Source organism: Bos indicus x Bos taurus, chromosome 29 (assembly GCF_003369695.1).
Source record: "Bos indicus x Bos taurus breed Angus x Brahman F1 hybrid chromosome 29, Bos_hybrid_MaternalHap_v2.0, whole genome shotgun sequence".
NCBI lineage: Eukaryota > Metazoa > Chordata > Mammalia > Artiodactyla > Bovidae > Bos > Bos indicus x Bos taurus.
The window spans coordinates 6,481,533-6,506,947 of NC_040104.1; the positions used below are offsets into that span (position 1 = coordinate 6,481,533).

Sequence of the window (25,415 nt, forward strand, 5' to 3'; positions counted from 1 at the left end):
GTGTGATCAAGTGAAGGCAGTCTTTAATGGAGTAAGGCTGCCTGCCTGGGTTCTTCCACATAACCCCTCTCTTTCCTTTGGCACCTATAAATTCTCTATATGATAAAGAAAGTAATGGCAGTGATGTTCACCCAGAACTGAATGTCAGACTCTACCCACTCCCCTTCTCTTCTAGGGACAAATAAAGAACCCAGACACAAGTCTAAGTAAGAATTCTCTCAAAGCACACATTTCCTAAGTTGAAAAACCATTTATTTCACCGGAAAGAAAAAAGTGATTCAACTCTATGTGTCCACCCGCTACAAGCCTTTGGGTCAAAAAGACTCAGGAGCGGTGACACTCTCACAACACCCACTGGAAGCAGGAGGTGGGGCGACAGCACAACCCCTACCCGTTTCTGCACACAATGAGGCCTGCTGGGAGAAAAGAACATAACGGGGAGCTACAGAAGTACTGAAGGACAGAAAGAAATGGGAAACGGGCAGGAGAGAGGAGAGGAAGAGGTGGTCTGAACTTTTCAAGATAAATTTTAAGGTCCACGTTTCCTGAGGGACTGAACGCACAGAGCCGTCCCGGAGATGGGGTACCACGAAGGGTGTATTCTCATGCACAACCGCAGCTCGGAATTTCAGCCCACACACATCCCACCTGAAAGAGAGCAAAATACAGGGGCTTTACAGCAAAGCTCACAAGGGCGTTTCCACTTAACCCTTCAAAGAACATCCATAAAGTATGGTAACTTGACACTCTTTTTAAATTTACTTGTATCCATCCACAGTATCACAATAATCTCTCAAAGTGAAAAAGAGCCTGAAGGCCAGAGTAACTGGGAAGGTCAAGTAACCCCAGATTGGGCTCTTTTCTCTCAATTAACTGGCAAACTTTCTTTTATGACAGTAGATAAGACATTGCATTTCTCTTGATGTTAACGTATCAGCATTCCTCAAAGAAGGTAATTTCCACATTTAAAAACTGTCATTGAAGGGCAGGAAAAAGGAAAAGGTTCCAATTAGCTCTCTGGAAAAAAAAATATGTTTGAATCTTGGGGCTGCAAGTTAAAAACCATTTAAAGTCCAGGAAAAAGTAACATCAATTTGAGTAAGTTGTAAGACCTGAGGGCATCCAACTCTGCCTAGGGAATAAAAGAATGTACTGGAGAGCGTGTGTAAGCTAAACATAAAGTCTCTCAAGTTTCTTTTCCACTAGTTTTATTCCCTATCCCAAAACCCTGGGCAAGTCACGTATTTTCTGCCCTAATGGGAAAAGGTGGCAGTACCACCCATCCTGTTACCTCAGGATCATGGATCAGTGGGAATGTCTGGGCCACAATGAGAGCTACTCAAGACAAAGGGTGTTGTGAAACACCCCTAAATACAACAGCAATCTCATACACCTAGAGCCCAAAGCTGGCAAGCGTCAGAAGAGAATACAGTCAAGTAGAGCCAAACGGATCATGAGGCTCAAACTGTATAGGAAAAAGCCAGAGGACTCAAGGCACAGCTGGTGGTTCAAGAGTGTTAACTGCCCAAACCTGGTGGGAAGATGAAGGGAGTGATCCGCTTAAGGCAAAGCTCCCAACCTTGGATTTCAGCATTACTGAAGAGTAGAACTGGCAGGGGTGCATACATTATTTACATTATTATGTACCTTAAAGAGATGGAGAGGATGTCAAATCTAACACTGTGGGGACAGTGGGGAAAAAAAAAACTAGACAAAGTAAACAGGCTCTCACAGAACAGATTCAAAGATAAAGCAATGGAGTGGGCATCCTATTCAGCTCAGAGAATGAATGTGAACTGAGGAGAGAAGTTGAATTTGAGTCTATGCCCCAGACTCCGTGTTGAAATTAACTTCATAAATTGAAAGATCTTTTTCTATTCCTCTCTACCCCAACTTACCATCAAGTAAGTTTTTTCTCTAAAGCTCATAGGGGATTAACTTCAGAAATGTCAGAAACACACTGCTTCAAGATTAAGATGATACCATTGGGTAGTCTTCATAGTAACTGGAACTTGAGCAGTGATGACCAATTATAACTACAATTACAGATTTTAACTGTGCAGGTCCTAGCAGACCTTTCACATAGCATGAAGCAGAAGAGGAACCCTGCAAACATTAATAATGTCACACACCTAGGAATTCCAACAAAGGCTCTGAGAAACGACACACCTGGGTCTGATGTCCGGGTTCCAGGTTCAGTTCAATTACAGCACACAGGTGTGACCCGAGATTCATCACGTCACACTGTTTGCTTTTCCAGACACAAATGGAATCAGGTTGACTCCTGGGACTAGGAGTCCTGGAAAAACAGCCATGGCGGCTAAAGATGTTTGTCTATTTCAGAAAAATTAAATAATTAGGACTTCTCCCTAATCCCCTGAACCATTAGCATCCTTACCCTAACCCTGCAAAAGCAAGCAAGCAGGGCAGCCTAATTGGAGCCTTTAGGCTGCAGGAGGGACGGCAAAACCAGAACCAGGGACACCCCACCGCTCTCACCTCAAGCTTTAAAAGGCTGAATACCGCGCCCGATCCGCATACTGCTCCCGCTCATACCGGGCCATGTCGTACAGGGAATTCCGCGCAGCCGACGAACCTTGGGACAACTCACTCTCATGCCCGTAACCGTAGCCCTCTCCAACAGTAGGGACTGGGCCTGTAGCGCGACGCAGGGGGCTCCGATCCCGCCCGTAATATGAAGAGGAAGCTGCAGTAACAGCAGCAGCAGCTGCTGCAGCAGCAGCAGCAGCAGCTCCCGAGGTCGGCAACAGGTGTCTATCGTAGGGGTCGAGAGAGGTGGAGGTGAGGTGACTGGCCATGGCTGTGTTCTGGACTTGTGGCAGCTGGGACAAGGTCTGCTCTGCGTAATTATACGCAGAGGCAGCTGCAGCAGCCACCGCCTCATAGGACCGGGCAGCACGGCAGCGCTTGTAGTAGGCATCGAGCGCTCCGTACGCGTTGTTGTAATACAATGAATCCCCGTAGCCCATGGTGTAAGGTGTACGCACTGCTCCGTATTGCTCATTATATTGCTCGGTAAAGTCTGCCACGCGGCCCGAACGATCTACTGGACACTCTTTGGACCAGTGCCCCTCTTTCCCGCACCGATAGCAGCCGCTCTGGTCTCCCATCCCGGGCGCAGTCCTAAGCCGGCTGGTGGACAACTGCACGTGCATTCTTTTGCCTTGAAGAAACAGACGCAAGAAGGGTTGCTATACTCTTAGTCATAGCCCCAGCCCCTACCCCAGACACTGGTCATAGCTGGCTTTACCTAGACAACTGTAATGCAGGACTCACTGCCATTTTAAAATGGTTTTTTAAAGGTCCAGTATAAATTCAGTATGATGACCTGACTTCAGGCAAAGATAAATGAAGAAATGTTTCCGCTCAAACATCAGTCTAATGCTTAAGAAAAACTACTCTCGTTCAAAAATAGGCATTTCATTTTTTGCCAAGTAACTACGGACACAAACTGCTCTGAACAGGGGCCCAATGTCAGAAGACACCACAATTAAGAGTGCTCTACAACATTCTGACACCTCCAATCTTCACTATTAAGACTCCTGACTTCATTAAGCAGGAAAATGCAAAGGTCAGTCCTCCGCATCACCCCAAAATCAAAGAGAATAGAGCAAGACACTGAAGTTACCACTGATAGTGATCCAGACTTGATCCATGGCTGAATGCTGTAGGGAAGTTCCAAGATTTTTTTGGGGGAAAAAAAAAAAACCTCACAAATGCGTGAAGAGGGGCAAAATACAAGTTGACAGGCTGCTTTATCCTTAACTGGGTCCTTTAAATTGCTAGTTCTGATATTCATTATAACAAGAATTACTTAAAATCTTCAGCGACCTCTTAAAGTAGGGGGTCAAAGAAAACAGGGCAGGCAGTTCACAAGATGGCTGAATTTTCAAAAAGGGTATTACGAAAAATGTGGAAGAAAGGGGGAAGGATGAGAAAAGTGGAGAATGAATACTTATGTTAGTGGATCAAACTGTTCATTTCAGCAAAATTAAAGTACTTTTCCTCAAAAAACCCAAGATCCCAACAACATGTACTTAACACTATTTTTTTGCTGAAAATTAGAACTTGTATTCTGGAAATGGAAAAATATTACTTTTGAAAATCTAACAGAAGAAACATTTCTTAGAAAGTTTAAGTTTTAAACCTTCTCACAGAAGCAGTGTCCACCTAACATGATCTACCATTTTAACAGTAAGCCAAATTCCAGCAAAACGTTTCCAATACAACTGGTTATCATGCCCCCAAGCATGCAAATGGCAAAGAACAGTGGTCCCATGCTTAAAAATGCTTAATCAGGGGGGTAAACAGAGAGGTCGGGTCATCTATGCACCTAACATTACAGAAGGTGGTACAATTTCACCTACAAAGTTCAAGGTAAATTCTTAAAGACTAGAAAAGGGATAGGGGATGGAAGGATCAAACTATCAAAAAAAAGTTCTGGTTCAAACAAACTTTCTGGTAGGTGCAGATTGCCAATTAAGAGATAGGATATGCAATTAAGTACTTTAAGTGCTAACCCACGTTCCTTGCATTTGCCCAAGTGGCCACTTTGGCACCTAACAAAACCAGACATAACAAGAGCAATTAAGGAACCAATCATGTACCTTCAAGGCATGAAGGTCACTAATAAATGTCCTGATCTAAAAATTCTCCAGGAAAAAAAAAAAATCCGCAAAAGTAACTAAGCATCAAAGAGCCTACAGTTCAGAAGCCAAGAGTCATGGTCCAAGGATTTATCCTGTATTAGCTCACACTGTCCTTCCCTTACATGTGGTAGCAAAGAGACACCACCACCTCTTCTGTAACTTGGTTAAAATGTAGAAGAGTATTAAAACCTCCACAAGAGCAGCCTTTGCGCCCAATTACACTGTTGACACAAGGTAATTCTCAACTTACCAATTAAAAATGGAAAATGAGACCTGAGAGACCTGTGACATTTGTCTTTAATAATGCACAGTAACACCCATGACACAAGGCACCCATTAACTTAGGGGGAATGATGATCAGACTTCCAGATCTAAGAAAGTTCAATTTATATAAACATCAAAGATAGCCAAAATGATTCTTAAGAGGAGTGCTCAGGAAAAGCAGCAGCCACTACCTTGTTTGGCTGAAAAAGTGGAATATAGGTTAAAAATATAGCAAGGAGTTATGGGAATAACCTATAATTTAGAAGCAGCTACACCAAAGGTGAAAGGCTCATTACTGACTTCCATACTGGGAACCCAAAGCAGATGGGAGAAGACTAAGGTTAGCAACTCACCATGGTTACCATCCCCTTCATGACTGCCACTCTTGCCACAGAAGCTCAGATCATAAACCACCAAAATATATTCCAAATAAACTATCATCCATAGCATACTGCCTTCCAGGCACACTATTACTCTCGTCAAGGCTCCAAGATATCACCCATCTAAGTGGTCTTTCCACCAAAGATGTGAGAGCCCACTCCTCAAACCAGCAAAAGGCATCAACTTTATCGCCCCCTCCCTGATGACTCCCCCTCCCCTGCAGATCCCCATACCTTCTCCTCAGACACTCCTGAAACTATCCTTTAATCCCACTGTGCCCTCATCCTCCAAACTGAACCTCTGGTGCATGCATAATAAAAAAGTAGTAAGAGATAAAGCCCTTTAAACACACTAGCTCTCTAAAGACTTGTTTAACAATGAATTATATTTACTAAGAAGCTATGAGTTGGGATGAAGTTGGGAAGCTTAACTGGTATTTTGCTTCTGAACGGGTGGCTTAAGGCAGCTTTTGCCAAGTCCTTCATATGCAACATGGTGTGCTGAGGCAATAAATTTCAGAGTGAAATACCATTCTGCGCTTTACTACTACCGTTACTACTACTGCTGCTACTGCTAAGTCGCTTCAGTCATGTCCGACTGTGCGACCCCATAGACGGCAGCCCAACAGGCTCCCCCTTCTCTGGGATTCTCCAGGCAAGAACACTGGAGTGGGTTGCCATTTCCTTCACCAGTGCATGAAAGTGAAAAGTGAAAGTGAAGTCGCTCAGTCGTGTCTGACTCTTAGCAACCCCATGGACTGCAGCCCACCAGGCTCCTCTGTCCATGGGATTTTCCAGGCAAGAGTATTGGAGTGGGGTGCCATTGCCTTCTCCCTTACTACTACTACTGCCAAAAAAAAAAAAAAAGAACAAACAAATCTTCAGTGGAAAGATTTCTGCACCAATAGATAAAAATGCCTAGGGGTTCCAATCTAAAGCCAAGTGATTTTTCTCCCAAACTTGATTTGCCTGAGGTAAAGCCTCTAAATCCCATGCATTCTCCATTTAAGTTCATCATCCACTCTTAATCCTCACCATCCATCAGCCAACCAACAGCTGTCTCTACCCATGACCCCTCCCTTCTACTTATCCAATCTATTCTCTACACAAGCCTTGTGTTCAGCCCTCTTTCCCAAAAAGGATGGTTCACCTTGAAACTCTGTGTTGTCAAGGCCCCTGATGGCCTCCACTGCATCCTCAGCCCGCTCCATGTGTACAAAGGCATAATCTTTCACGATGTCACATTCGATAACTGGACCGTACTCCTCAAACTTGGCTCGGAGCTCTTTGTTGGTACAAGTAGGGCTGATATTGCCTACATGTAACTTTGTAGAGGTTTTGCTCTTATTCTTGCTGGCTTCCACGTTGATGTTCACCCCGTGCAGCTTGTAGTGGTGCAGGTTTCGGATGGCATCCTCGGCCGCCGTCTTGTCCTCTATGTGCACAAAGCCGTAGTTCTTAATGATGTCACATTCCAGCACCTTCCCATACTGCTCGAAGAGAGAGCGGATCTCCTGCTCTGTGGCCTCCCGGGGCAGGTTTCCGATGAACAGCTTCACCATCTCGGACACAGCCTGGGCGAAAAGAAACAAAATTTCTAACGAAAGATCTCAGGCCCACATCAGCTTTTAAAAAAACCCAATACCGCCATCTCCTTTCTGTCTGGCAAATATTTCCAGTTTTCTCTCACGTCCCACACGCACACTTCTACACAATTATCAGAGGGAATCGGGAATAAGAAGGCCCGCTACAGAACCAACAGATACAAGAAAGCATCTGTAATAAAAATCCTTGGTAGTCAAATACGGTTTGATAAAACTTGAATAATTTTAAACGGTAATGGAAATGAAAGTGAGGGCATAAATGTAGCCGAGAGAATAGTGGACTTTCTAACTACTATAAAGACAATCAGGGGGACTTCCTTGGTGGGTCCAGTGGTTCGGACTCCACGCTTGAACCGCAGAGAGCTCAGGTTCAATTCCCGGCCGGGAACTAAGATCCGCAAGACGTGCGGTAGAGCCGCCAAAATATTTTTTTAAAAGAAAACAAAGGTCTAACTGGATTGACCGTCTGAAACTATGCACTGTCTCTTCCTCTCGTAACCGAAGAATCAGCCACCATTTCCGGAAAGGTGGACCTTAAAAGTAGGTTTTAGGGTTTCCTTTAGAAGCAGTGAACCGCTGACTTAGGCCGGAGAGTCAGGCGTTCCAAGAGTACATAAGTGTAGAACTGGGAACGCCTCTCTTGGGGTGCCGTCCTACGAATTCCTGGAGAATTGGAGAAATGCATGGTTGGAAAAGGGGGCTTGAACCTCATCGGCCTGACAACCAAGTCTCAGGGCCTAAGAGATCCTTAAAACGTGGTTAATTCCTAAATCTAACGGAAGCGCGGTTACTCGATGGAAACCTCGAGGCAGTGGGCCGAGCCTAGTCGGGCAGAGGGCAGGGTGGGGAGAAAGTATATTCTCAGGGGAGGTTGTGGGGGAAGGGCTGCTTCAGGCTTACCGCGCAACGCCGAGCAGAGGTCGGCTCTCAGTGACGGGTGTGGAGGCCACTACCCCACAAGGATACCCTTGAAGCCCAAGGAATGAGATTTAACAAGGCAAAACAAACAGTGAAAAGGCTCGGAGTCTCTCACCCGCACGAAAAGCAGCAGATGCTCTTCCTCGCGGCGCGGACGCTTCTGACAAAACGCTAAAATGGCGACGGCCGCAGTAGTGACTCTGGGTAGAGAGGGGGAGGAGAACCTACCACCGGATTGGCCGTTCAACAAAATAAAAGGCAGGCGTTCCTGTAGATGCTCTTCCTGATTGGTTATCACGAACGCCAATTACCTGAGGCCGGGAAGAGGTGGAAACGTCAGTAACCTCGGAGCGTTTACGCGAAAGCCAATGAGCAACACCCTCATGAAGCCGAGGTCATTGATTGGGTAGGAGGTCGGCATGACGGCGGGCCTACCAACGTAAGCTTCGCAGGCGGGGTTCCGCCCGCCATTAGGCGGAGCGAGTTAGGACTCCGGTGTGCGGTCGGTGTTTAGCGTCATGGCGCCAATTTTTGTTAAGTCTCCACTTCTCGCCAATCCACGTGCGTTCCATTTTGCCTTCTACTCCGAACTTCTCCCTCTAAATTCCCAAACGCCACCCCTTCGCAGCTCGGATGCTACGAAGGACGCTTACGCAGACCCAGAAGCCAGGTAAGAAAAACAGCGAAGCGTCCCATCTGAAGAAACCAACCTCCTTCGGCCGAGTCCACAGTGGCGCCCTGGAAGTTCCAGAGCTACCCTCCAATTGAAACTGCTCTCATAGGTGGTGAAAGGACTCTCAAAACGGTTAATGGGCTCAGCTTCAATTAGGCTATAAAGGTCCACGAATTCGACTCGGTTGAGGGTTCCCTCAAGAAACCACCCTCCTGGGATTCAAGATGAGGAAAAGGTTTCTCTGTGGAGGTTGAGAAAACACCCCCACCTTGCCCTGAGAAAAAAACTAGAGCAGCGAAGTTTTTTGTTTTATTTTATTGGGCGCCATCAGTCAGAGTTGTTAGGTTTAAACTAGAACCGACCTTAAAGGGAATAAAGAACCTAATAAATCACAACCAGCTAAACAAGCAAAAATACAATCCAAAACAGAGTCCTGCAGGGCGTCCATTTGGCTTTTTAAAAAATCATCCTTTGGTTTCTTCACATTAATCCCATATTATGAATATGACCCTTTTGCAGGCAGTTCTTGAAGAGGGAGTTTAAAGGGGAGAATGGAAGAACTTAAAAACATGATAAAAGCAGTGGTTTGAGGAAAGGGATCCTCAGGAGTGGAGATAATACAAATAGAACACAGCACCAGTTCAAAGGAGCTCACCACCCCCACCCCCCGCCAAAAGGGGTGGGGATCATAGCGAGAAAAGCGAAGTCAAAGTAGAAACATTTTTAAAACCTGACGACTCAGAAATAAATGGTGGTCAAGAATTTATGCTAGGGTTCAGTTCGGTCATGTCCTACTCTTTGCGACCCCCATATGGACTGCAGCACACCAGGCTTACTCTAGGGTAGTAAAAGATAATCTAAAAAATGTGAAAATGTTGTATTTACAAATGGGATCACTAATCGTGGTCCATTTTCATTGTGCATCCTGATGCTGACACTCCAGCTGTGAGTAAAGGGCAAAGGATCAATGATGGAAAAAAAACAACTCCGTGTTAGTCTGCTACAAGTTGGAGGCAGTCACAACTCCATTTGGGCAGGGAAACACATCCGGTCTAGAAATCCTTTAAGCTCCTTTGTTTGATCTTCCAAAATTTTTGCCCTGAGTGGCCTTGGAGATAAACCTTTCAAAATACCAAAGCATATGAGGTCAGCTTACTCTACCGGCAATCTCTCCCAAGTCCAAAGGTGAAAAACTGGGAATATAATTCTCAGGATCACAGTTCAGGCCAGTTTGCAGACCACCAACCACACCCACTCCCTAATCGGATTTACCTTTTGAAAGCCCTCTAGATTGAGTTGTATTTGATTTTGCTCCAACTGAGCAAACCACATTAAATCATTTAATTAAATCCATCACATCATGGGTTTTAAATTAAAGCCCATGGCAACTGGAAAAGCTTCAATGCACACTACCCAATCTGGATTTCCAAAATCTCCAATCTCTTTAACAGTGCTCCTACCACCCCCACACACACCCCACACCCCACCCCCACTCCCACTAGACTCCTGCACAGTAGCCTATGTCCCAAGCTCATTCAGGCTGAATGAAATGTTGTTTTTCTCCAGGTCCTAAGCTGGTCACCCCATCTAGACATCTCCCCACTCCAACCCTACATACACCTTGGAGTTCTACCCCATGAACTCCACAGTAGTTTTCCAAATACTTACCACCACTTGAAATCCTACTTGTTGATTCATTTTCTCACTTCCTCCTACCCCCTGCCCCCAGCAAATACTCGTTCTACAAGGGCAAGGACATTTTCTTACTGCCTACTAATTTAGTTGCTAAGCCATGTACGACTCTTTTGCAACCCCATGGTAGCCCGCCAGGCTCCTCTATCCATAGGATTTTCCAGGCAAGATTACTGAAGAACGCTGTCATTCCCTTCTCCAGGGGATCTTCCAGACCCAGGGATCGAACCCAGGTCTCCTACTTTGCAGGCAGATTCTTTACCATCTGAGCCTAAATCTCATCAAAGGAAAATGAATTTTAGAAACAATGTGTGCCCTTCTGCACTAGGCATTTTGAGAGAATGGGTATGTGAGTATGCAGATTATTTCTCCTTCCTAATGTATTTATCCTGTGTTAAAACCGTACCTGGTACATGGCAAGCACTCAAGTATTTGTTAACAAATGGACAAATGAACACGAGTTAAATTCTTGATAACCAAGAGGAAAGAAATAACTTTGGATTTTTAGTCAACACCAGCTTGAAAACATGGACACTTAGTACTAACAAGCAGATGCTCAAAAGCCAGGGGGAAACATTCTCTGGGAGTGTTCAGAGGGAGCCACTAGGCCTCCAACACCACTGCCAGCTACACCCTCTAGTTTCAGTTCAGTCGCGTCTGACTCTTTGCGACCCCATGAACTGCAGCACACCAGGCGTCCCAGTTCATCACCAACTCCCAGAGTTTACTCAAACTCACGTCCATTCAGTCGGTGATGCCCTCTAAGCCTCCCATTAATGTCTGGGGAGGTCCTCTTATCTTCATGGTTCCCAGCCTTTTTGGCACCAGGGACCAGTTCCACGGAAGACAGTTTTTCCACAGACCACGGCTTGGGGATGGATTTGGATTCAGGATGATTCAAGTGCGGTACACTCACTGTGCACTTTTTTTTTTTCACTTTTTTTCTATCATTACATCAGCTCCACTTCAGATCATCAGACATTAGATCCTGGAGGTTGGGAACCTCTGCCCTACCCCATACCTTTCTTCTCCATACCTAGAAGAATCTGATCCCCAGGATACAACAGTGTTGTCTGAAACCAGAGGTGACCAAAACTGGTACGGTCCAGTGGCCTACATCACACAGGTACCACTTACTACAGAAGTTTCCTTCCTTCACTGTTACTCACATGCTGCACTCACACCCATATCCAAAGTCCTTTCCTCAGCTGTGTGCTTTCAGTAGGCCATCCCAACCTCCCCAAAATGTTCTAACTCCTTATTTCTGAGATGGCTAGCAGTGACTATATATGAGGCCCTATACCTGATACATGCTATTTGCTCCTTCCAACAGTATTACAAGCAAAATCCTGGATGGCTCAAAATGGCTGATTCAATTCCTTGATCCACTACTTTTCAGCCTTGTGAAGTTACGTAACCTACAGACTCAATTTCCCAATTAATCAAAGGTTTATAAGTACCTAATACATTTGAGTTGCAATAAAGTTATGTTCAGTAGATGTGAGCTATTATCCCCATTTTATAGATGAAAATACTGAGGTAGAATTCCTGACATGTCCAAGACCACACGGATACATGGCAGAACCAAGATCCAAACTCAGAAAGTCTTTTTTTTTTTTTTTTTTAATATTTATTTGGCTGTGTCAAGTTGCATGGGCCCTCTAGTTGGGGCACGCAGGCTTAGTTGTCCCACAGCATGTGGGATTTTACTTTCCCAACTATCAATCAAAGCCACGTCCCCTGCATTTCAAGGCAGACTCTTAACTACTGGACCACCAGTGAAGTCCCAGGAAGTCTGACTTTAGAGCCAGCACCCTCAGTAATTCTCTCTGCCAAGTCAGTTTCAAAGCAAACAAATCCTAGCTCCAGTTTTCTCTAATGGGACTGCACCATCCTCGCTCCTCCTTTACCTACAACCTCCCTAGTGTTATTTTTTTTGTCTCCCAGCACGTACAGGGATCTTAGTTCCCCCACTAGGGATCAAATCCACACTGCTCTACAGCAGAAGTGCAGTGCAAACCACCGGACTGCCAGGGAAGGCCTGGCACTGCTATTAACTGTATGTAACTAGGTCATCGAGGCAGGTCCTGCCTCCCCTGGGCTACCCATTCCCCAAGATCAGCCCAAGGGTGATCACTGCATTTCATCTCAGCTGCCTCAACACTATTTCCAACAATACAGACACACCGTATTTCTAATGATTTACAGACTTGAAATCATTTTAAGAACTTTTTTCCTGGAAAACTAGATTCTACCCTTAATGATCTCTTAAAGGCACCTAAAGAAAGAAAGAAGGTAAGTATTTCCCACCTATCCTATCCATCTTATCGTTATTACCCAAACCTCCTATTAAATACATTACACACTGGTCCATAAATCTAGGAAATTTATTTTCATTATGACATTATAGTCAACTTACTTGGCTTAATAGGACAAAATGACTGGAACCAACCATCTGTGTACAGACTTTGGCAGAGCTTAACTAATGGACAATGACTAGAAAGGCAGCCTACTATAGAGGCTGACCACTCAGTGAGCCCCATTACCGCCAGTACAAGGGTAGCAGCCCCAGACCCACCCCAGACGATCTGAAACAAGGTCCGAACCTCAGAGAACAGACTGATGAGGTGAGAAGACTTTAGTCTTGTTCCAGGAATAAATCATTTAAAACTTCTCCAATGAAGGTCAAGTTAGAGCTGACAGATCAAGCTACAAGGACCTGAAGGATATTGTGAGCCCATATTCCCACCCCCTTTTCCCAAAACACACATTAAATGTCTATCCTCCCATTCACTCAACCCAACCGTCTTCAAGTTATAGGACCCTGGAAATCAGAAACCCACAAAAAGCAAAGTAGGAGAAGCTGGCTATAGGATTAACACAGGTAGCGTAATTTAAATAAAAAAGGGGAAGAGAATTTTAAAACAATCTGCAAGGAAGAGGAAAATGACAAGTGATTTGGCTTTAGAGCTCTTCAGAGCTTAAACCAGAAGCCTGGCAGCAGAGGCAGCAAGGGCATCAGTACCTAGAGATGACAAGTTGGGTGATCATCTCGGCCAGGTTGCTCTGAAGAACTAAAGCTGTAATAAAGAAATATCAATACTGGCCCTGAGAGCACATTAGGCTATTTTTCACACGAACTGTGGGACTGGGACAGTGGCTGAACGCTCACTGTAGAGAAAGATGACAGAAAATCACACTGACAAAGAAAGAAGTAATTACAAATACACAGGCCACAATCACAGCACTACAATTAAACAACCCTTGATTTCCCAGGGAAATAACCAGAGCTAAGTCTGTTAGGTTGGCCCTGTGATAACCCCACTCTCACTGCAGAAAACTGACAAGAAACCTATTAGATTCCCCCTCTTCCCAGTCCTTAAAAGAAACGGAAAGCAGCAGCAAAGCAGTGAGCAGAAAGAAAAGTGAGAGCCATGGCCTCAGCACCCCTGAGATCACTCCAGTTTGCATCCGCAAGTAGTTCATACTTAACACAGAGCCTGTGCTTTTGGCCCACTGGGCAGAGGGAAGAGAACACCTGGGGCAAACTACTGTGTCATAAGCAAGTTCGCAAGAAACCAGTGGAGGCAGAAGAGAACCAACCTGAACTCCACTTGACAACACACCTCCCCCAAATCACCGTGCCCAAAGACTCCCAAATCAAATCTCTAAAGCCCCTTTCCCAAAGGAATGTTAGGAGGTTTCCCGTTACCACCCTACCCAACCAGTCTTCCATTCACCCATCAGGAAGGCCAAGCTTCCATCTTGTCATGGCTAGAATCATCTTATTTTGTGCCCAGGTCCTCTGAACCCCTAGTCCCAGAGTAAAAGTATAGGAAGACTCAATTCCTTACCCTGTCCCAGCACCCTTCTTAGTTATGTTTGCACCTTGCCCCCTTCCCATGGTCTACCGTAACACCTTCAAATATAAACCCAGCCAGAAAACATCTGGAAACCCTAACAGATGGAGAGAAGGAATTTGCAGTCGCCGGTGACTATGATGGCAGGGGTTGGCAGGACGCAGGCAGGACACTCCAGGATGATGTTCAACAGGCAAAATACCAGGTCTATGGCCAGAATCCCCCCATATTGGCTTCCAAATGTCCCAACCACAGAGACACCGCCACAGTTAACGTGACCGCCTGAACCCAACTGACCCTTTTCCAGGTCCCAGCCCCAGTACTCACTGGAGCCCACTGCCTGAAGGCCCTACTAGTCTTCTAAGCACCAAAGGAGCCCATTCCCCACTTCTCACCTGAGAAGTCAAACCCCAGAACCACCCTGCTGGAGTCCAGGTTGTTTCTGAACTGGAGACAAGTCAAGGAAACAGCCAAGCATGGGTGAGGAAAATGGGCAATAAATTTACTGCATTTTGGTGTGATTAACCCAAGTCGAAGCAACTTTGTCCAGATTCTCCAGTCCTTAAGATGGCAGACTAGCAGAGAAAGGAGTTAAATCCCTCTGGCAGCAGGGAAATCATTCTAATTCCCAGGTTCAGACCCCTTTCCTCATCTGCCCTGGGTCCTCTGGCCACCTTCCCTTCAGCTGTCATGTATTCCTGGATGTCAAACTGGCTTCTCTGAAACTGAGTGCAATCAAGACAATGACAACCAGGTTTCCAAACTGCAAATCGCCCCAAGTTTTATTTGTAGTCCATACAAAAGGGAAAAAAAATTAAGGTTTTCTAACACCACCTACTTGGGGAGATGGGGAAGTGCACTGTGGCGCACAGCATCAGCTAGAACGTCAGGGGTCAGTAGGGACTGGACATGTACCAACCGACTGTCCCAACAGGAACTCAGTCTCAACACAGTCTATAGAGGGACACAGTCAGGGCCCCCTGGACACCTGGCACAGCTTGGCGCATAGGAAATGGTTAAGCTAACCCTTTCCTGGCCTCCCTCACATCTAAAAAGAAAAAGGCGCCGCCGACCTCAGCTGCAGGTTGCTTCCCCATCCAGACGACCTTAAATATCGCGCACAAAAATAAAAGGGAGCCAGGAAAAAAAATCAAAACATAAAAGAGATTCCCATCCTAGGGAGATGGGGCAGGGGAGAGGGGAACCGCAGATCTAGAGCCAGTAGCAAGATTTGCTGCTGAGGCGAAGGAACAAAGTAGGTTACTGCCGAACACTCAAAAGGATAGTCTCCTGGGGAAGGCCCACATGGTAGAGGGGATGAAAAACCACCAACAGGAGAGGTATGGGCCAGCAGTTATAACCTGGATCTGCACCCGACCCCATCTCTCCTCTCCTTCCCTCCCTGTGGTGCCCCATCGCAGGACGGCCCTACATGCGGCGCTGGTAGCCAGAGTGCATCTGAGCTGCCCGCAGGTAATCATTATAGGAGCCCGAATAGCGTGCGTAATCGGAATGGGCATCGGGCAGGCGACGGTAATCCAGCGAGGACTTTGTCGGCGAGCGGCGGAACGAAAGCTGCGACTCTGATAAACGGCGGTAATCAGAGAGCTCGGCTAAACGCCGGTCGGAACCATACCTAGTCGAGAGAAGAAGACAGTTGGTGAATGAGACAATCGAGGGGAGGGCTCCAGGTGGGCACTGGGGAAATGCCAATGGGGGCAGGGAGGGCGTAATCAGACTGGTCTCCAACAAACAAGATTTTTCAGAAGGCTCATCACCTTATCCAGGCCAAGAAATCAAGCCTGGTCCAACTGTGGGAAACCAAGCCCACCACTGAAGCCCTCCCTTCTGAACTGGCCAAGGTGGACGCTGGCCTACATTCCCAAACCACAAACAAATTATCCCCACCCCTGGGCCCTGCAGAGAAAAGACCTTGGTTGTTTACCAACAGAACGGCGGACGAAAGCAAGGTCCCCAATTTCCCAAAGAGTGGACGCACCACATACACCCTGCCTTCAGCCAGTGAGTGCCAAAGGGACTACTCTTTCAAACCCACCCCCACCAAAGGCCAGGACAACCACGTTAACAGGCTTAAGGATCCTTGAGACAGTGGGAGAGGCTATGGGCCACAATCTTGCAGGCAATAGCTCCAATAGCACTTGGGCTAGTCTAGACAGGTGACACTCCTCCCAGCCTGACTAGCTGGTACCACCCCAGGCTGAGCACGAAGCTCCACCTGAACCCTGGTGACCAGGAAGTTCACAGACATCACCCACTTCGGCCTCTGGACATCCCACAGGAGTAGAGAAGGCCAAGGGAGGGGCCGATGGCTCCAGTTTCCCTCCCATGCCAACCTCAGCCCCTTGCCCTGAGCCCCAGCTGGGGGCAGAGGCGGGGGGGCATACAGTACCTTTTCGACATGGCGACAGCCTTTTTGTACGGATCGTCGTAGCTGGCCCGGGGTGGGGAGAGGCGGGTACGCTCATAGGGCGGCGGGGTGCTGTTGGCGTTGGCAACGGCCCCCTGGGACATGGACAGGTAGGCTGCAGACGGCTGACCTGTCCCGTCGTAGGCATTGCCCGGCTGGCCACGGTAGGAGGCAGCAGCCTGGGGATGCTGCTGTGCAGCATAGGAAGCAGCCAATGAGGCTGACGACTGAGTGCGGTAAGGAGCTGCCAGGGTGGCAGAAGGTTGGGCCCCATAGGCAGCTGCAGCGCCATAGGAGCCGGTGGCCGCAGCAGCTGACTGAGCCCCATAGGAGCCTGACAGGCCCATCGATGCTTGGGCCCCATAACTATTCAGCTGGGTCTGAACAACTGGCTGGGCCCCATAGGAGCCAGCCATCGGGGTGGTGGCTTGTGCGGCATAGGCAGCTGGCTGGCTCGCGTAAGCAGCAGCTGTAGCTGGTTGTGCCACATAGGCAGCAGGTTGGGAAGAATAGGAAGCAGCCTGCTGTGCAGCATATGGGGCAGACTGGGCATTATAAGAGGCTGAAGGCTGGGCATTGTAAGAAGCTGCCTGGGCCCCATAAGCTAGTGATGAAGCTGCAGACTGGGCCCCATAGGAGGCTGCCTGGGCCCCATAGGAGCCTAAGGAGTTAGCTGCTCCCTGGGTGTTGTAGGAGGATGCAGCTGCACGAACCCCGTAGGAAGAAGCAGCCTGTGCCCCGTAAGAGGATGGTTGGTTACCATAGGAGGCAAGGGAGGAGCCCTGAGCCCCATAGGAGTTGAGCGAAGAAGCCGCAGCTGGCTGACCCCCATAAGAGGAGAGGGCCGAGGCCGAGGGCTGGGCTCCACCGTATGGGCCAAGCGAGGAAGCTGCGGCCGATTGGGAGCTAGGGCTAGCCAGCTGGCCCCTGTATGGGGCCCCAAGGGAAACAGAGGGCTGAGCGCGGTAAGAGGCTGCCTGGGCTGTCATGGGCTGAGTCCGATAGCCGACACCCAAAGAGGCAGAAGGCTGGGCCCTGTAGGCAGCGCCCAGTGACACTGAGGGCTGGGCCCGGTAGGTGGCTGGCTGGGCCGTCAGAGGAGCCACATACGAGGCTCGGGGAGGTGAACGGCGCAGGGGGCTGCGGTCGCGACCAAAGAAGGGTGGTGTGGGCTGACGGGCTTGCCCATCAAAGCCACCAGTGCTGTTGCCAAAAGCCTGCTGGTAGTCGAAGGTGGCAGAGAAGCCACCAGTTCCAGGGAATGCCGTATCCCCAGCCCCTGGTTTCTTGGTCTTGTCCCCAGACTGGATAGCCAGGCCAGGCCCCTTCTTCTGACCCTTGGTTGAGAGTTCCACGTTGATGCGCTTGCCCTTCACTTCTTTGCCGTTGAGCTGCGCGATGGCGGCTTTGGCATCTGCTTCCTTCTCCATGTGAACAAACGCGTAGTCTGATAAAGCAGCAGACAGAGGGTTAGCAATTAGGGGGGCAGGGCACGCTACCTGATGGGTCCCAAACTGGACACACCAACAGCACCCAGCTGTTGCCAGCTACCTCCAGGCCTCCAAACCCTCCTCTCCAGGAGTAGGTCATAAAATGTAATTCCCATATAACAAAGCTTCTGACTGTCCCAAATAGCTTTGCCTATGGCTTTCTTCCTGTTCTCCCCAATTCCCCTGCCACCTCACCCAATTGCCTGCTCAGAAAAGAAAGAGCAAAGATGAACTGCAAGAGAGGATAAAAATCTTCACTAATCTTCATCTTCTATTAAGTACAAATCCGCAGACAAAAATGCAGACAGCATTCCTGGATCACTCAATTATTCAGTATTCTCTAACCCAAGACCACCAAACACTTCTGTTCACCTTTGAGGCTTAACTCTCAAACACTGGAAATGACCATTTATGTCTCGACATGACCCATGTCTCAGCCCAGGGTCCAATTAAGGCAGAGCTACATAGCAATACACAATCTGTGACAGTCCTCCAATATGATCTCCCCTCAGTACTTCCCAATTCTCAAAGCATTCCATGCACAAGATCCCATCGGAGCCTCACAACAATCCCAGGAGGCAGGCAGAGCAAAGGATCATTATCCCCATTTTACAGGTGGGCCAACCCACTCAAGAGAATTTATATGGCTTGCCCCAAATTCACTTGTGAGAGCCAGAAACAGAATCCCAGCTCTCCATGCCTCTTCACGACACCAGTCTATCCCTAAGAAGTCAATGTATAAGGCAGGATTGTGTATTAAGACTAGACACTTAAGCTGAGAAAGGGAGACGCTGGACCCCATGTAAGCCAATGAAATGTGGGAATGGAAACTGAGCCGCCCAGTCTAAGCCAGGCCCTACTCAGTTCAGGCACAAGCCACTCCCCACTCCTAGGCCACATTACCTTCTCCACTGATACTTGTATCAAGAGACATCCCTTACTCCTTGGGCTTCTGTTCAGAGAAAAGATTTAGTTTCTCAGCTTCATGGAAGAAGCTGCAATTCCTGCAGCTACCAGGCTCTGCTAAGAGGTTATCCCACAGGCCCTCAATTAGGATCTGAATGAGCTGTGGGAGGACAGGCTCTAAGACAGGATGTTGATCTCAAAGTCCTACTCATCAACTACACAGAACAGGAAACCTTCAAGAAAGGAATAGGAAGAAATTCTTGTCCAAATCCAATCTCACAAATCACAATAGTGCAAGCAGAATCTGAAGAACAATGAGATCATGCCTGTGGTAACGCGGGGTCATGTACTTACCACCACTTGGACCTGAGGCTACTTTTAAAGTTCAAGTATCAGAACCCCATCTTTCTTACATCACTTTAGGAAATGAAAAATTACCTACATGAAATTACTAAGGTTCCATTCTTGATTTTAAAAAATCCTTTTAAATGTCCTCTAAACAAGTGTCCTAATATTCAGAAACTTCCACACTGGGACTGGCTCTATAGCTACTTCTATAAAGCAAGTAATTTTCCTGGATGTAACGCAATGCAACCGAAGTGACTCTTACAAAAATGAGAATAAAGATATAATCAACAGGTAGAAGTCAGAAGTGTGGTATGGCAAAAGAATTCTGGAACTAGCTGCTAAAATTTAGCCTCAATTGAAGATTCAGATCACTGACTTGCTTTATTAAGTTCTTACAGAACTTAAAATTTGTTTCTCCCCTCTTCCTGCCCACCTCAGAGTTTCAAGATTCAACAAATGTGTTTAGGCACTCAGTCATGTCCAACTCTTTGCAACCCCATGGACTGTAGCCTGCCAGGATCCTCTCTGTTCATGGAATTCTCCAGGCGAGAATACTGGAGTGGGTTGCCATTTCCTTCTCCAGGGGATGTTCCTGACCCAGGGAATGAACCCAGGTCTCTTGCATTACAGGTGGATTCTTTACCATCTGAGCCACCAGGCAAGCCCAAATCATTCAAATGAGATGATAAAAATGCCTTATAAAGTATAAATATGGAGAGCGAAATGGCAACCTACTCCAGTATTCTTGCCTGGGAAATTCCACAGACAAAAGAGCCTAGGGGCACAACCCACAGGGGTCGCAAAGAGTCAGACACAACTTAGTGATTGAACAACAGCTGAAAGTATAAATAGCTCTATGATAAAAATCATGATCCTTATTCAAGCCTAGGAATAACCATAGGCTTATTTCCTTACAGGATATGATCCTTCATTTCTAATAAAACACAAGAGACACAATGCCATCTGTAAACGCAACTTTGGAACTTGCCAGAGATGATAAAGAAACAAGATGAACTATCACAACTGTCTTCACTCTCTTACGGCCCAAACCTGATTCATCTACCAATTGTGAAAAGCAAAAGTGTTCTTTAGACCTAGCCACAGGGCACTAAAACTGTCCTCTGATCTCTCACCTCCACTCTGGGTAGAGTGAGCTAAAAATCAATGCTGGTAGTCCCAGATTTCTTCAAAAGAAAAGACTGAGTTGAGCCTAGCACCAGGGGAATGCAATGGTAAGTAGAAAGCAAGTTTGTAGGCAGATTAAAGGGAATTACCAAAAAAAAAAAAAAGCCTCCAGGAACTACAAGGGAATCATACTATATTCCTGGTTAACCTATCCACAAATTCCTAGGACTATATGAAACTAGGGAAAAAAACACCCAACAAAAATGTTTCAATGGGTTTACAAGAGCAATAGGATATCACATTGTCTATTTCCTACTTAGCTAGGTTTTATTTAGAGACCAACTTGTGAAACTTGAAAACCGAAATTTCATAGGTACAATTCAATTGACCACACAGATGAACTATATAACTGACAGAAAGCCATGAGATACAATTATAACCAATTTATATCAGGAAGTTTCTAAGCCTGATACTGGAGGGAAGTGTGAAAAGGTTGTCCAGTTGACTCAAACACCCCAGGCCTAGCCCTATCAAAGACACCCAGGAACCCAACTCCTCTTAGGATGATTTAAACAACAACAACAACAACAACAACAACAACAAAGAACTAGCAAACTCCAGGGACTCACTGGCCTGAATTGAATTAGTTCGAGGAAACTGACCTCTGAAGTAATTCATCTCATTTAAAAGGACTACCAGGCAATGATTTACAGAGATCCCCTAATGATCTGGCATCACAATTCCTCCAATACCCAACTTAACAGAATGTGGAAACATGAGTTTTCCTATTCTCAGAGTAAAAACTTCTAAAGTGAAACTACAGAGCTATACATAGAAGGAAAGAATGGCCACCCACAACATAGGAAACAGTTTCCTCTTCTGCCTTTCAGACTTCTGAAATCTGACTGGTTCCTAAAGCTGTCAGCAACACTTGAGACTTCATCCTTTAACACCCAATAGAATTTAACGGTGGAGAGTGGCTACAATCTGCTGTTGCTATGGAGATTTTTACTCTCTCCAAATCAAATCATATCTAAGGTCCCGGAACCAAGCAACTAAATTTTCCCCCTGTGAAATAAAACAGAACTGGCTGCCCTGTGCAATACTAAGCTTCTGTGCTTTTCAAAGACCTGACAATCAACATAAGACACCTCAAATGTCCTTTCCCAGACCAAGAAATAAGTAAGCTATTTATAGAGCCAAAGCCAGTCTCCTCTACTACAGTCCTAACTTAAAAACCTCATTTTCCTTCACTCTAAATAGAAAGGCATGGGGGGGGGGGGGGGGCCCGCATACGATCCTCAAACCTTTCTCAGAGTCCTTTGTATCAAAATATTATCCTGAGCTCACATATCAGCATAACTATAAATAACAGCTAACCACCACTCCCTGAAGAAGTCAAAGCACTTGGCAAATCAAATGTTCACAAAGGGACAAAATGCACAAAACTTTCACAAGGAAACAAAATTTCTAAAAACCAGACCCAGTTACACAGTTCACCCCACTCCACCCCCACATCCACTGTCACTGTGTCAGTCCCAAGCAATTCAAGCAAATATTCAGCTCTCTCTACCACCCCAAAGGAGGCTCCTTGACCAATGAGTTCCATAGACAGTCCCCTCAGATGCAAGTTTCAGAACTCTCAATCTAGTAGACTGCCTGCTTAAAGAACTACACACAAAAACGTAGTAGGTCAAAACACAGAACTCTCGTATACCCCTATCCAATTCCTGGCCAGGAGCCCAATCTGGGGCCTTTCCCATTCTTTCACTCTAAATAAAAGCAAAAATCCATGCACCATACAGCCTGCCTGGATAGTCATGAACTTGTACAGCTTGAGTTGAGGAAAATAGAACGCAGTATTAATGCAGAAGAAGGAATTACTCCTAATGATGACTACCAGCCTTTACACTTCCCCCAGTAGAAAGGCTAAGGAATGACCCAAAAGATGCGCCTTTCAAGGACAGCAAATGATGCATCTTGGAGGAAATGAATAAAGCACCTGCCCCCAAATTTATTTACTATCCTCACAACTTCTTACACAGGTTATGAGCAGGTACGAATTCAAAACCAGCAGCCAGGAACCAGATACTTACTCCTAGGTTGCATCCTTGAAGATACAGCAAGGCAAAGTTAACTCTCATCTGTTTCCAAGTGGAACACAGACTGGACACACACAAAGACTGTATTCCTGATCTTGCCAACAAAACAGAAAAAGAGCCTAAGGGGTAAGAACCCAGACTATGAAAAGAAGTCACCTGGGTCCAAAAAAGGAAGTCAGGCCTAAACTATGATGATACATTCTTCTCAGGATCTACCCCGATCACGAAGACTACTCAAGCAAAGACGACTACTAAGTCCCCATGTTTCCTCAGCCACAGAGTGTGCCCCCTTGCAAAATCACCGTGTTTAGAAAAGAAGGACATTGCTCCGGGGCACCGGCTTGACAAGTTAGCGGCTCAGAAGAGGCCTTTTCATAAAACAAGCCTTCTTCCACAGGTCAAAGGTCGGGGCTTCCAGTTTACGGATGTAAAATCGGTCTCAAAGCGGGGGGTGGGGGACGGGACAAGTTTGAGGGAGTTGGAAAGCGCAGAGTTGCCAGGCCTAACCCACCTAACAATACTGAAAGGCCAAAGTAGTTCGGAAGCCCTCGCCTCCCGCCCGGTACCCAGGAGTTAACTATGCCCATGAGCAGACCCACGCCACACAGTACTAAAAGATCCCAGCCCGAAAAACTTCCAAGGGCCCCGTTACCTTCCGCTCGGGAGCATTCACCGGGAGGGAACACGAGGATGGCTTTTGGTGGGGGGCGGGGAGATCAGCCCCCACCTTTTCCCTTGCTCTGACAGACGTCTGGAGAGGAAGTGGGGAAGTGGCAAAATCTTCCCCGCTCCATGATCCGGCTTGCGCCCGTCACTTCCCAATTTCCGCTCGGTGCCAGGCCCAGGAGACCAGTAGAAGGCGCGCCCCCGGTATACTCCCAAGTATCTCAGGCGCGTCCCCGGCCCCGTAGCTCGGCTCTCAGTGGCCGCCGCACCCACCCTGAGCCGCTTCCTCCCATTTGGTTAATGGTGCCTGGACCGCACGGGAGGACGGTGGCTCTACCCAACGCGCCCCCAACACCTCCGGCCTCACTCCCGCGGACTTCGCCCCACCCCCGCCCCACCAACCGCGCTGTGACCGGCCCCCGGGAAAGGGGCGTGGCTAACAAGCAGAGTGCCCCGAGCGCGCCCCCGCCTGCACGTTACCTTTTACCACGTCACACTCGATGACGCGTCCGCGGCGCTCGAAGAGGCTGCGCAATTCCTGGCTCGTGCACGCTGCCGATACATTGCCCACGAATATCTTCCAAGTGTTAAGAGGCCGTGGGCGCGACATCTCCACCACGAGCGCGCGCCCCGGCCGCAGCTCGTGGCCATGCAGGGCCTCGATGGCGCGCACCGCGCCCGCGTTCTCGCGCATGTGCACGAAGGCGAACTGTTTCATGACGGCGCAGCTCATGACCGTGCCGTAGGGCGCGAAGAGAGCTGCCAGTTCCTCCGGCGTTGTATCGGCCCCATCAACGTTTCCCACAAATATCTTCATTTTGCCGCCGCAGCCGCCTTCCCGGAGAGCCGGGACCTCTCCTCCAGCGACAGGCGAAACGTCCGAACCGCCGGCAGTCCTCCCTAGGAATGGCTGGCGACCGAGAACCCCGCCGCGCAGGCGCCCTGACCTAGCCAATCGGAGCCCGGATCCCGCGCGTCATGCAGCCAATCAGAGAGGCTGAGAGAAAATGCTCTCAGACGCAGCCAATCCCAGAGGGTCTGGAGCCCGCTCGTTAGCGGAGTGGGTGGGAGAGGGACGACGGCGCGCGACCAACCGCCACTGCCGGGGGGAGGGGAAGAAAAGGGGTTACGCGCGCAGGGAGCGCCGGGGCAGCTGAGAGGCCTAGGGAGCTAGGCGGCCTCTGGCCAGGGTGGGGCGGGATCGGCAGGCCCAGAGGAAAAACTTAGTTCAGTCGTAAGTCAGAGCCTCTCCCGTTCTGGCCGCCTAGGCCAAACCCGCGCCTAGCTAGGGGTAGCAGCGAGAGTGTCCACGGGAAGTCCTGGCCTGGCGGGAGAAACCAGGACAAACGCCTTCCTTCAGCAGAAGACTCCCGGGACTGGCTCCCAGGACTGCCGCTTGTGCTGGGCCGTCTGAGGGGGCCCTGAGCGGCATCTACCCCATAGAAACCCTCGTGCTATTAATTTCTTTGGAAACACATTCCTTGAGGTTGCTGAGGTCCAGGCAGACGCTGGAGACACTGAAAAGCCAATCAGACCCCACCTCTGCCTTTATGGACATTAAAAACAAGGAATAAGATATATCAATCTTGATATATGTTTGAAATTTTCCACAACAAAAAGTTTAATAAAATCGGAAATTGAGTCAAAAGAACAGTCCTTGAGGGGATGAAAGTTGAGCCTTTAAAAAAGAGGAAAAGATTTTGCATGGCAGAAGATGTCAAAAATGTAAGAACATGTGACAAGTTCAGGAAAATGTTTGCTTGCAAGTTCATTCTACAAATTTTATTCAGCGCCCACCCTGTTGGGACAAGACCAAAAATAAAGCAGTGAACAAAAAGTGACAAAAATCCCGACCTTGGAGCTTGTATTACTGTGGAGAGAGGCAGATAATAAGTAAAACATAATAGCCTGTAGTGATAAAGACTTGAAATAACTGAGGGAGCCATGCTATGGGGGAATCATTCCAGCCTGTAAGAACATGTCAGAAAGTCCTGGGGCAGGAGTGTGTCTGTCCAAAGAATCACAAGAGCTAGTATGGCTGGAGGGTGGAACACAGTGAATAATAGATCAGGACAGGGAGGAGGTATAGCACCTGGTGGGCCATTTAAATAATTTTGGCTTTCAGTCTTAGTGAGGCTGAAAGTCTATAGAGAGAAGAGGGGTTCGCCTGATAGGACTTAGCTTTCATAGTTTTATGAGTATCATTCTGGCGGCTCTTGAAATGGGCAAAAACAGAAGATAGTCATTTGCTCAGAACAGTTATCACTGCAGCAAAAATCCAGGAGAAAG

At 47.5% G+C, this 25,415-nt stretch overlaps 2 protein-coding genes across 7 annotated transcripts; both read right to left on the bottom strand.

Moving 5' to 3' along the window:
* Window positions 1–230: 230 nt before the first annotated feature.
* LOC113886385 (RNA-binding protein 4) lies at window positions 231–8,078 on the bottom strand. Of its 3 annotated transcripts, XR_003509429.1 has the most exons (5): window positions 7,952–8,078; window positions 6,465–6,888; window positions 2,500–3,184; window positions 2,170–2,334; window positions 233–648 (listed from the first exon to the last, which is right to left on the bottom strand). XR_003509429.1 is itself a non-coding variant. In XM_027532556.1 (4 exons), the coding sequence occupies exons 2-3, from the start codon at window positions 6,874–6,876 to the stop codon at window positions 2,508–2,510; spliced, it is 1,089 nt and encodes a 362-aa protein (XP_027388357.1). In that variant the 5' UTR covers window positions 6,877–6,888; window positions 7,952–8,078; the 3' UTR covers window positions 231–648; window positions 2,500–2,507. The 3 variants fall into 3 exon arrangements, 2 of the variants coding, with proteins under 2 accessions (XP_027388357.1, XP_027388358.1); XM_027532556.1 differs by lacking the exon at window positions 2,170–2,334 and having other exon boundaries at window positions 231–648; XM_027532557.1 differs by lacking the exons at window positions 2,170–2,334; window positions 2,500–3,184 and having other exon boundaries at window positions 7,952–8,039.
* Window positions 6,665–24,035, bottom strand: RBM14 (RNA binding motif protein 14). 4 transcript variants are annotated; one of them, XR_003509428.1, is made up of 3 exons: window positions 23,607–24,028; window positions 7,952–8,147; window positions 6,665–6,888 (listed from the first exon to the last, which is right to left on the bottom strand). XR_003509428.1 is itself a non-coding variant. In XM_027532553.1 (3 exons), the coding sequence occupies exons 1-3, from the start codon at window positions 23,941–23,943 to the stop codon at window positions 15,490–15,492; spliced, it is 2,010 nt and encodes a 669-aa protein (XP_027388354.1). In that variant the 5' UTR covers window positions 23,944–24,035; the 3' UTR covers window positions 14,817–15,489. The 4 variants fall into 4 exon arrangements, 3 of the variants coding, with proteins under 3 accessions (XP_027388354.1, XP_027388356.1, XP_027388355.1); XM_027532553.1 differs by lacking the exons at window positions 6,665–6,888; window positions 7,952–8,147 and adding exons at window positions 14,817–15,697; window positions 16,472–17,936 and having other exon boundaries at window positions 23,607–24,035; XM_027532555.1 differs by lacking the exons at window positions 6,665–6,888; window positions 7,952–8,147 and adding exons at window positions 14,817–15,697; window positions 17,826–17,936 and having other exon boundaries at window positions 23,607–24,032.
* Window positions 24,036–25,415: the final 1,380 nt, after the last annotated feature.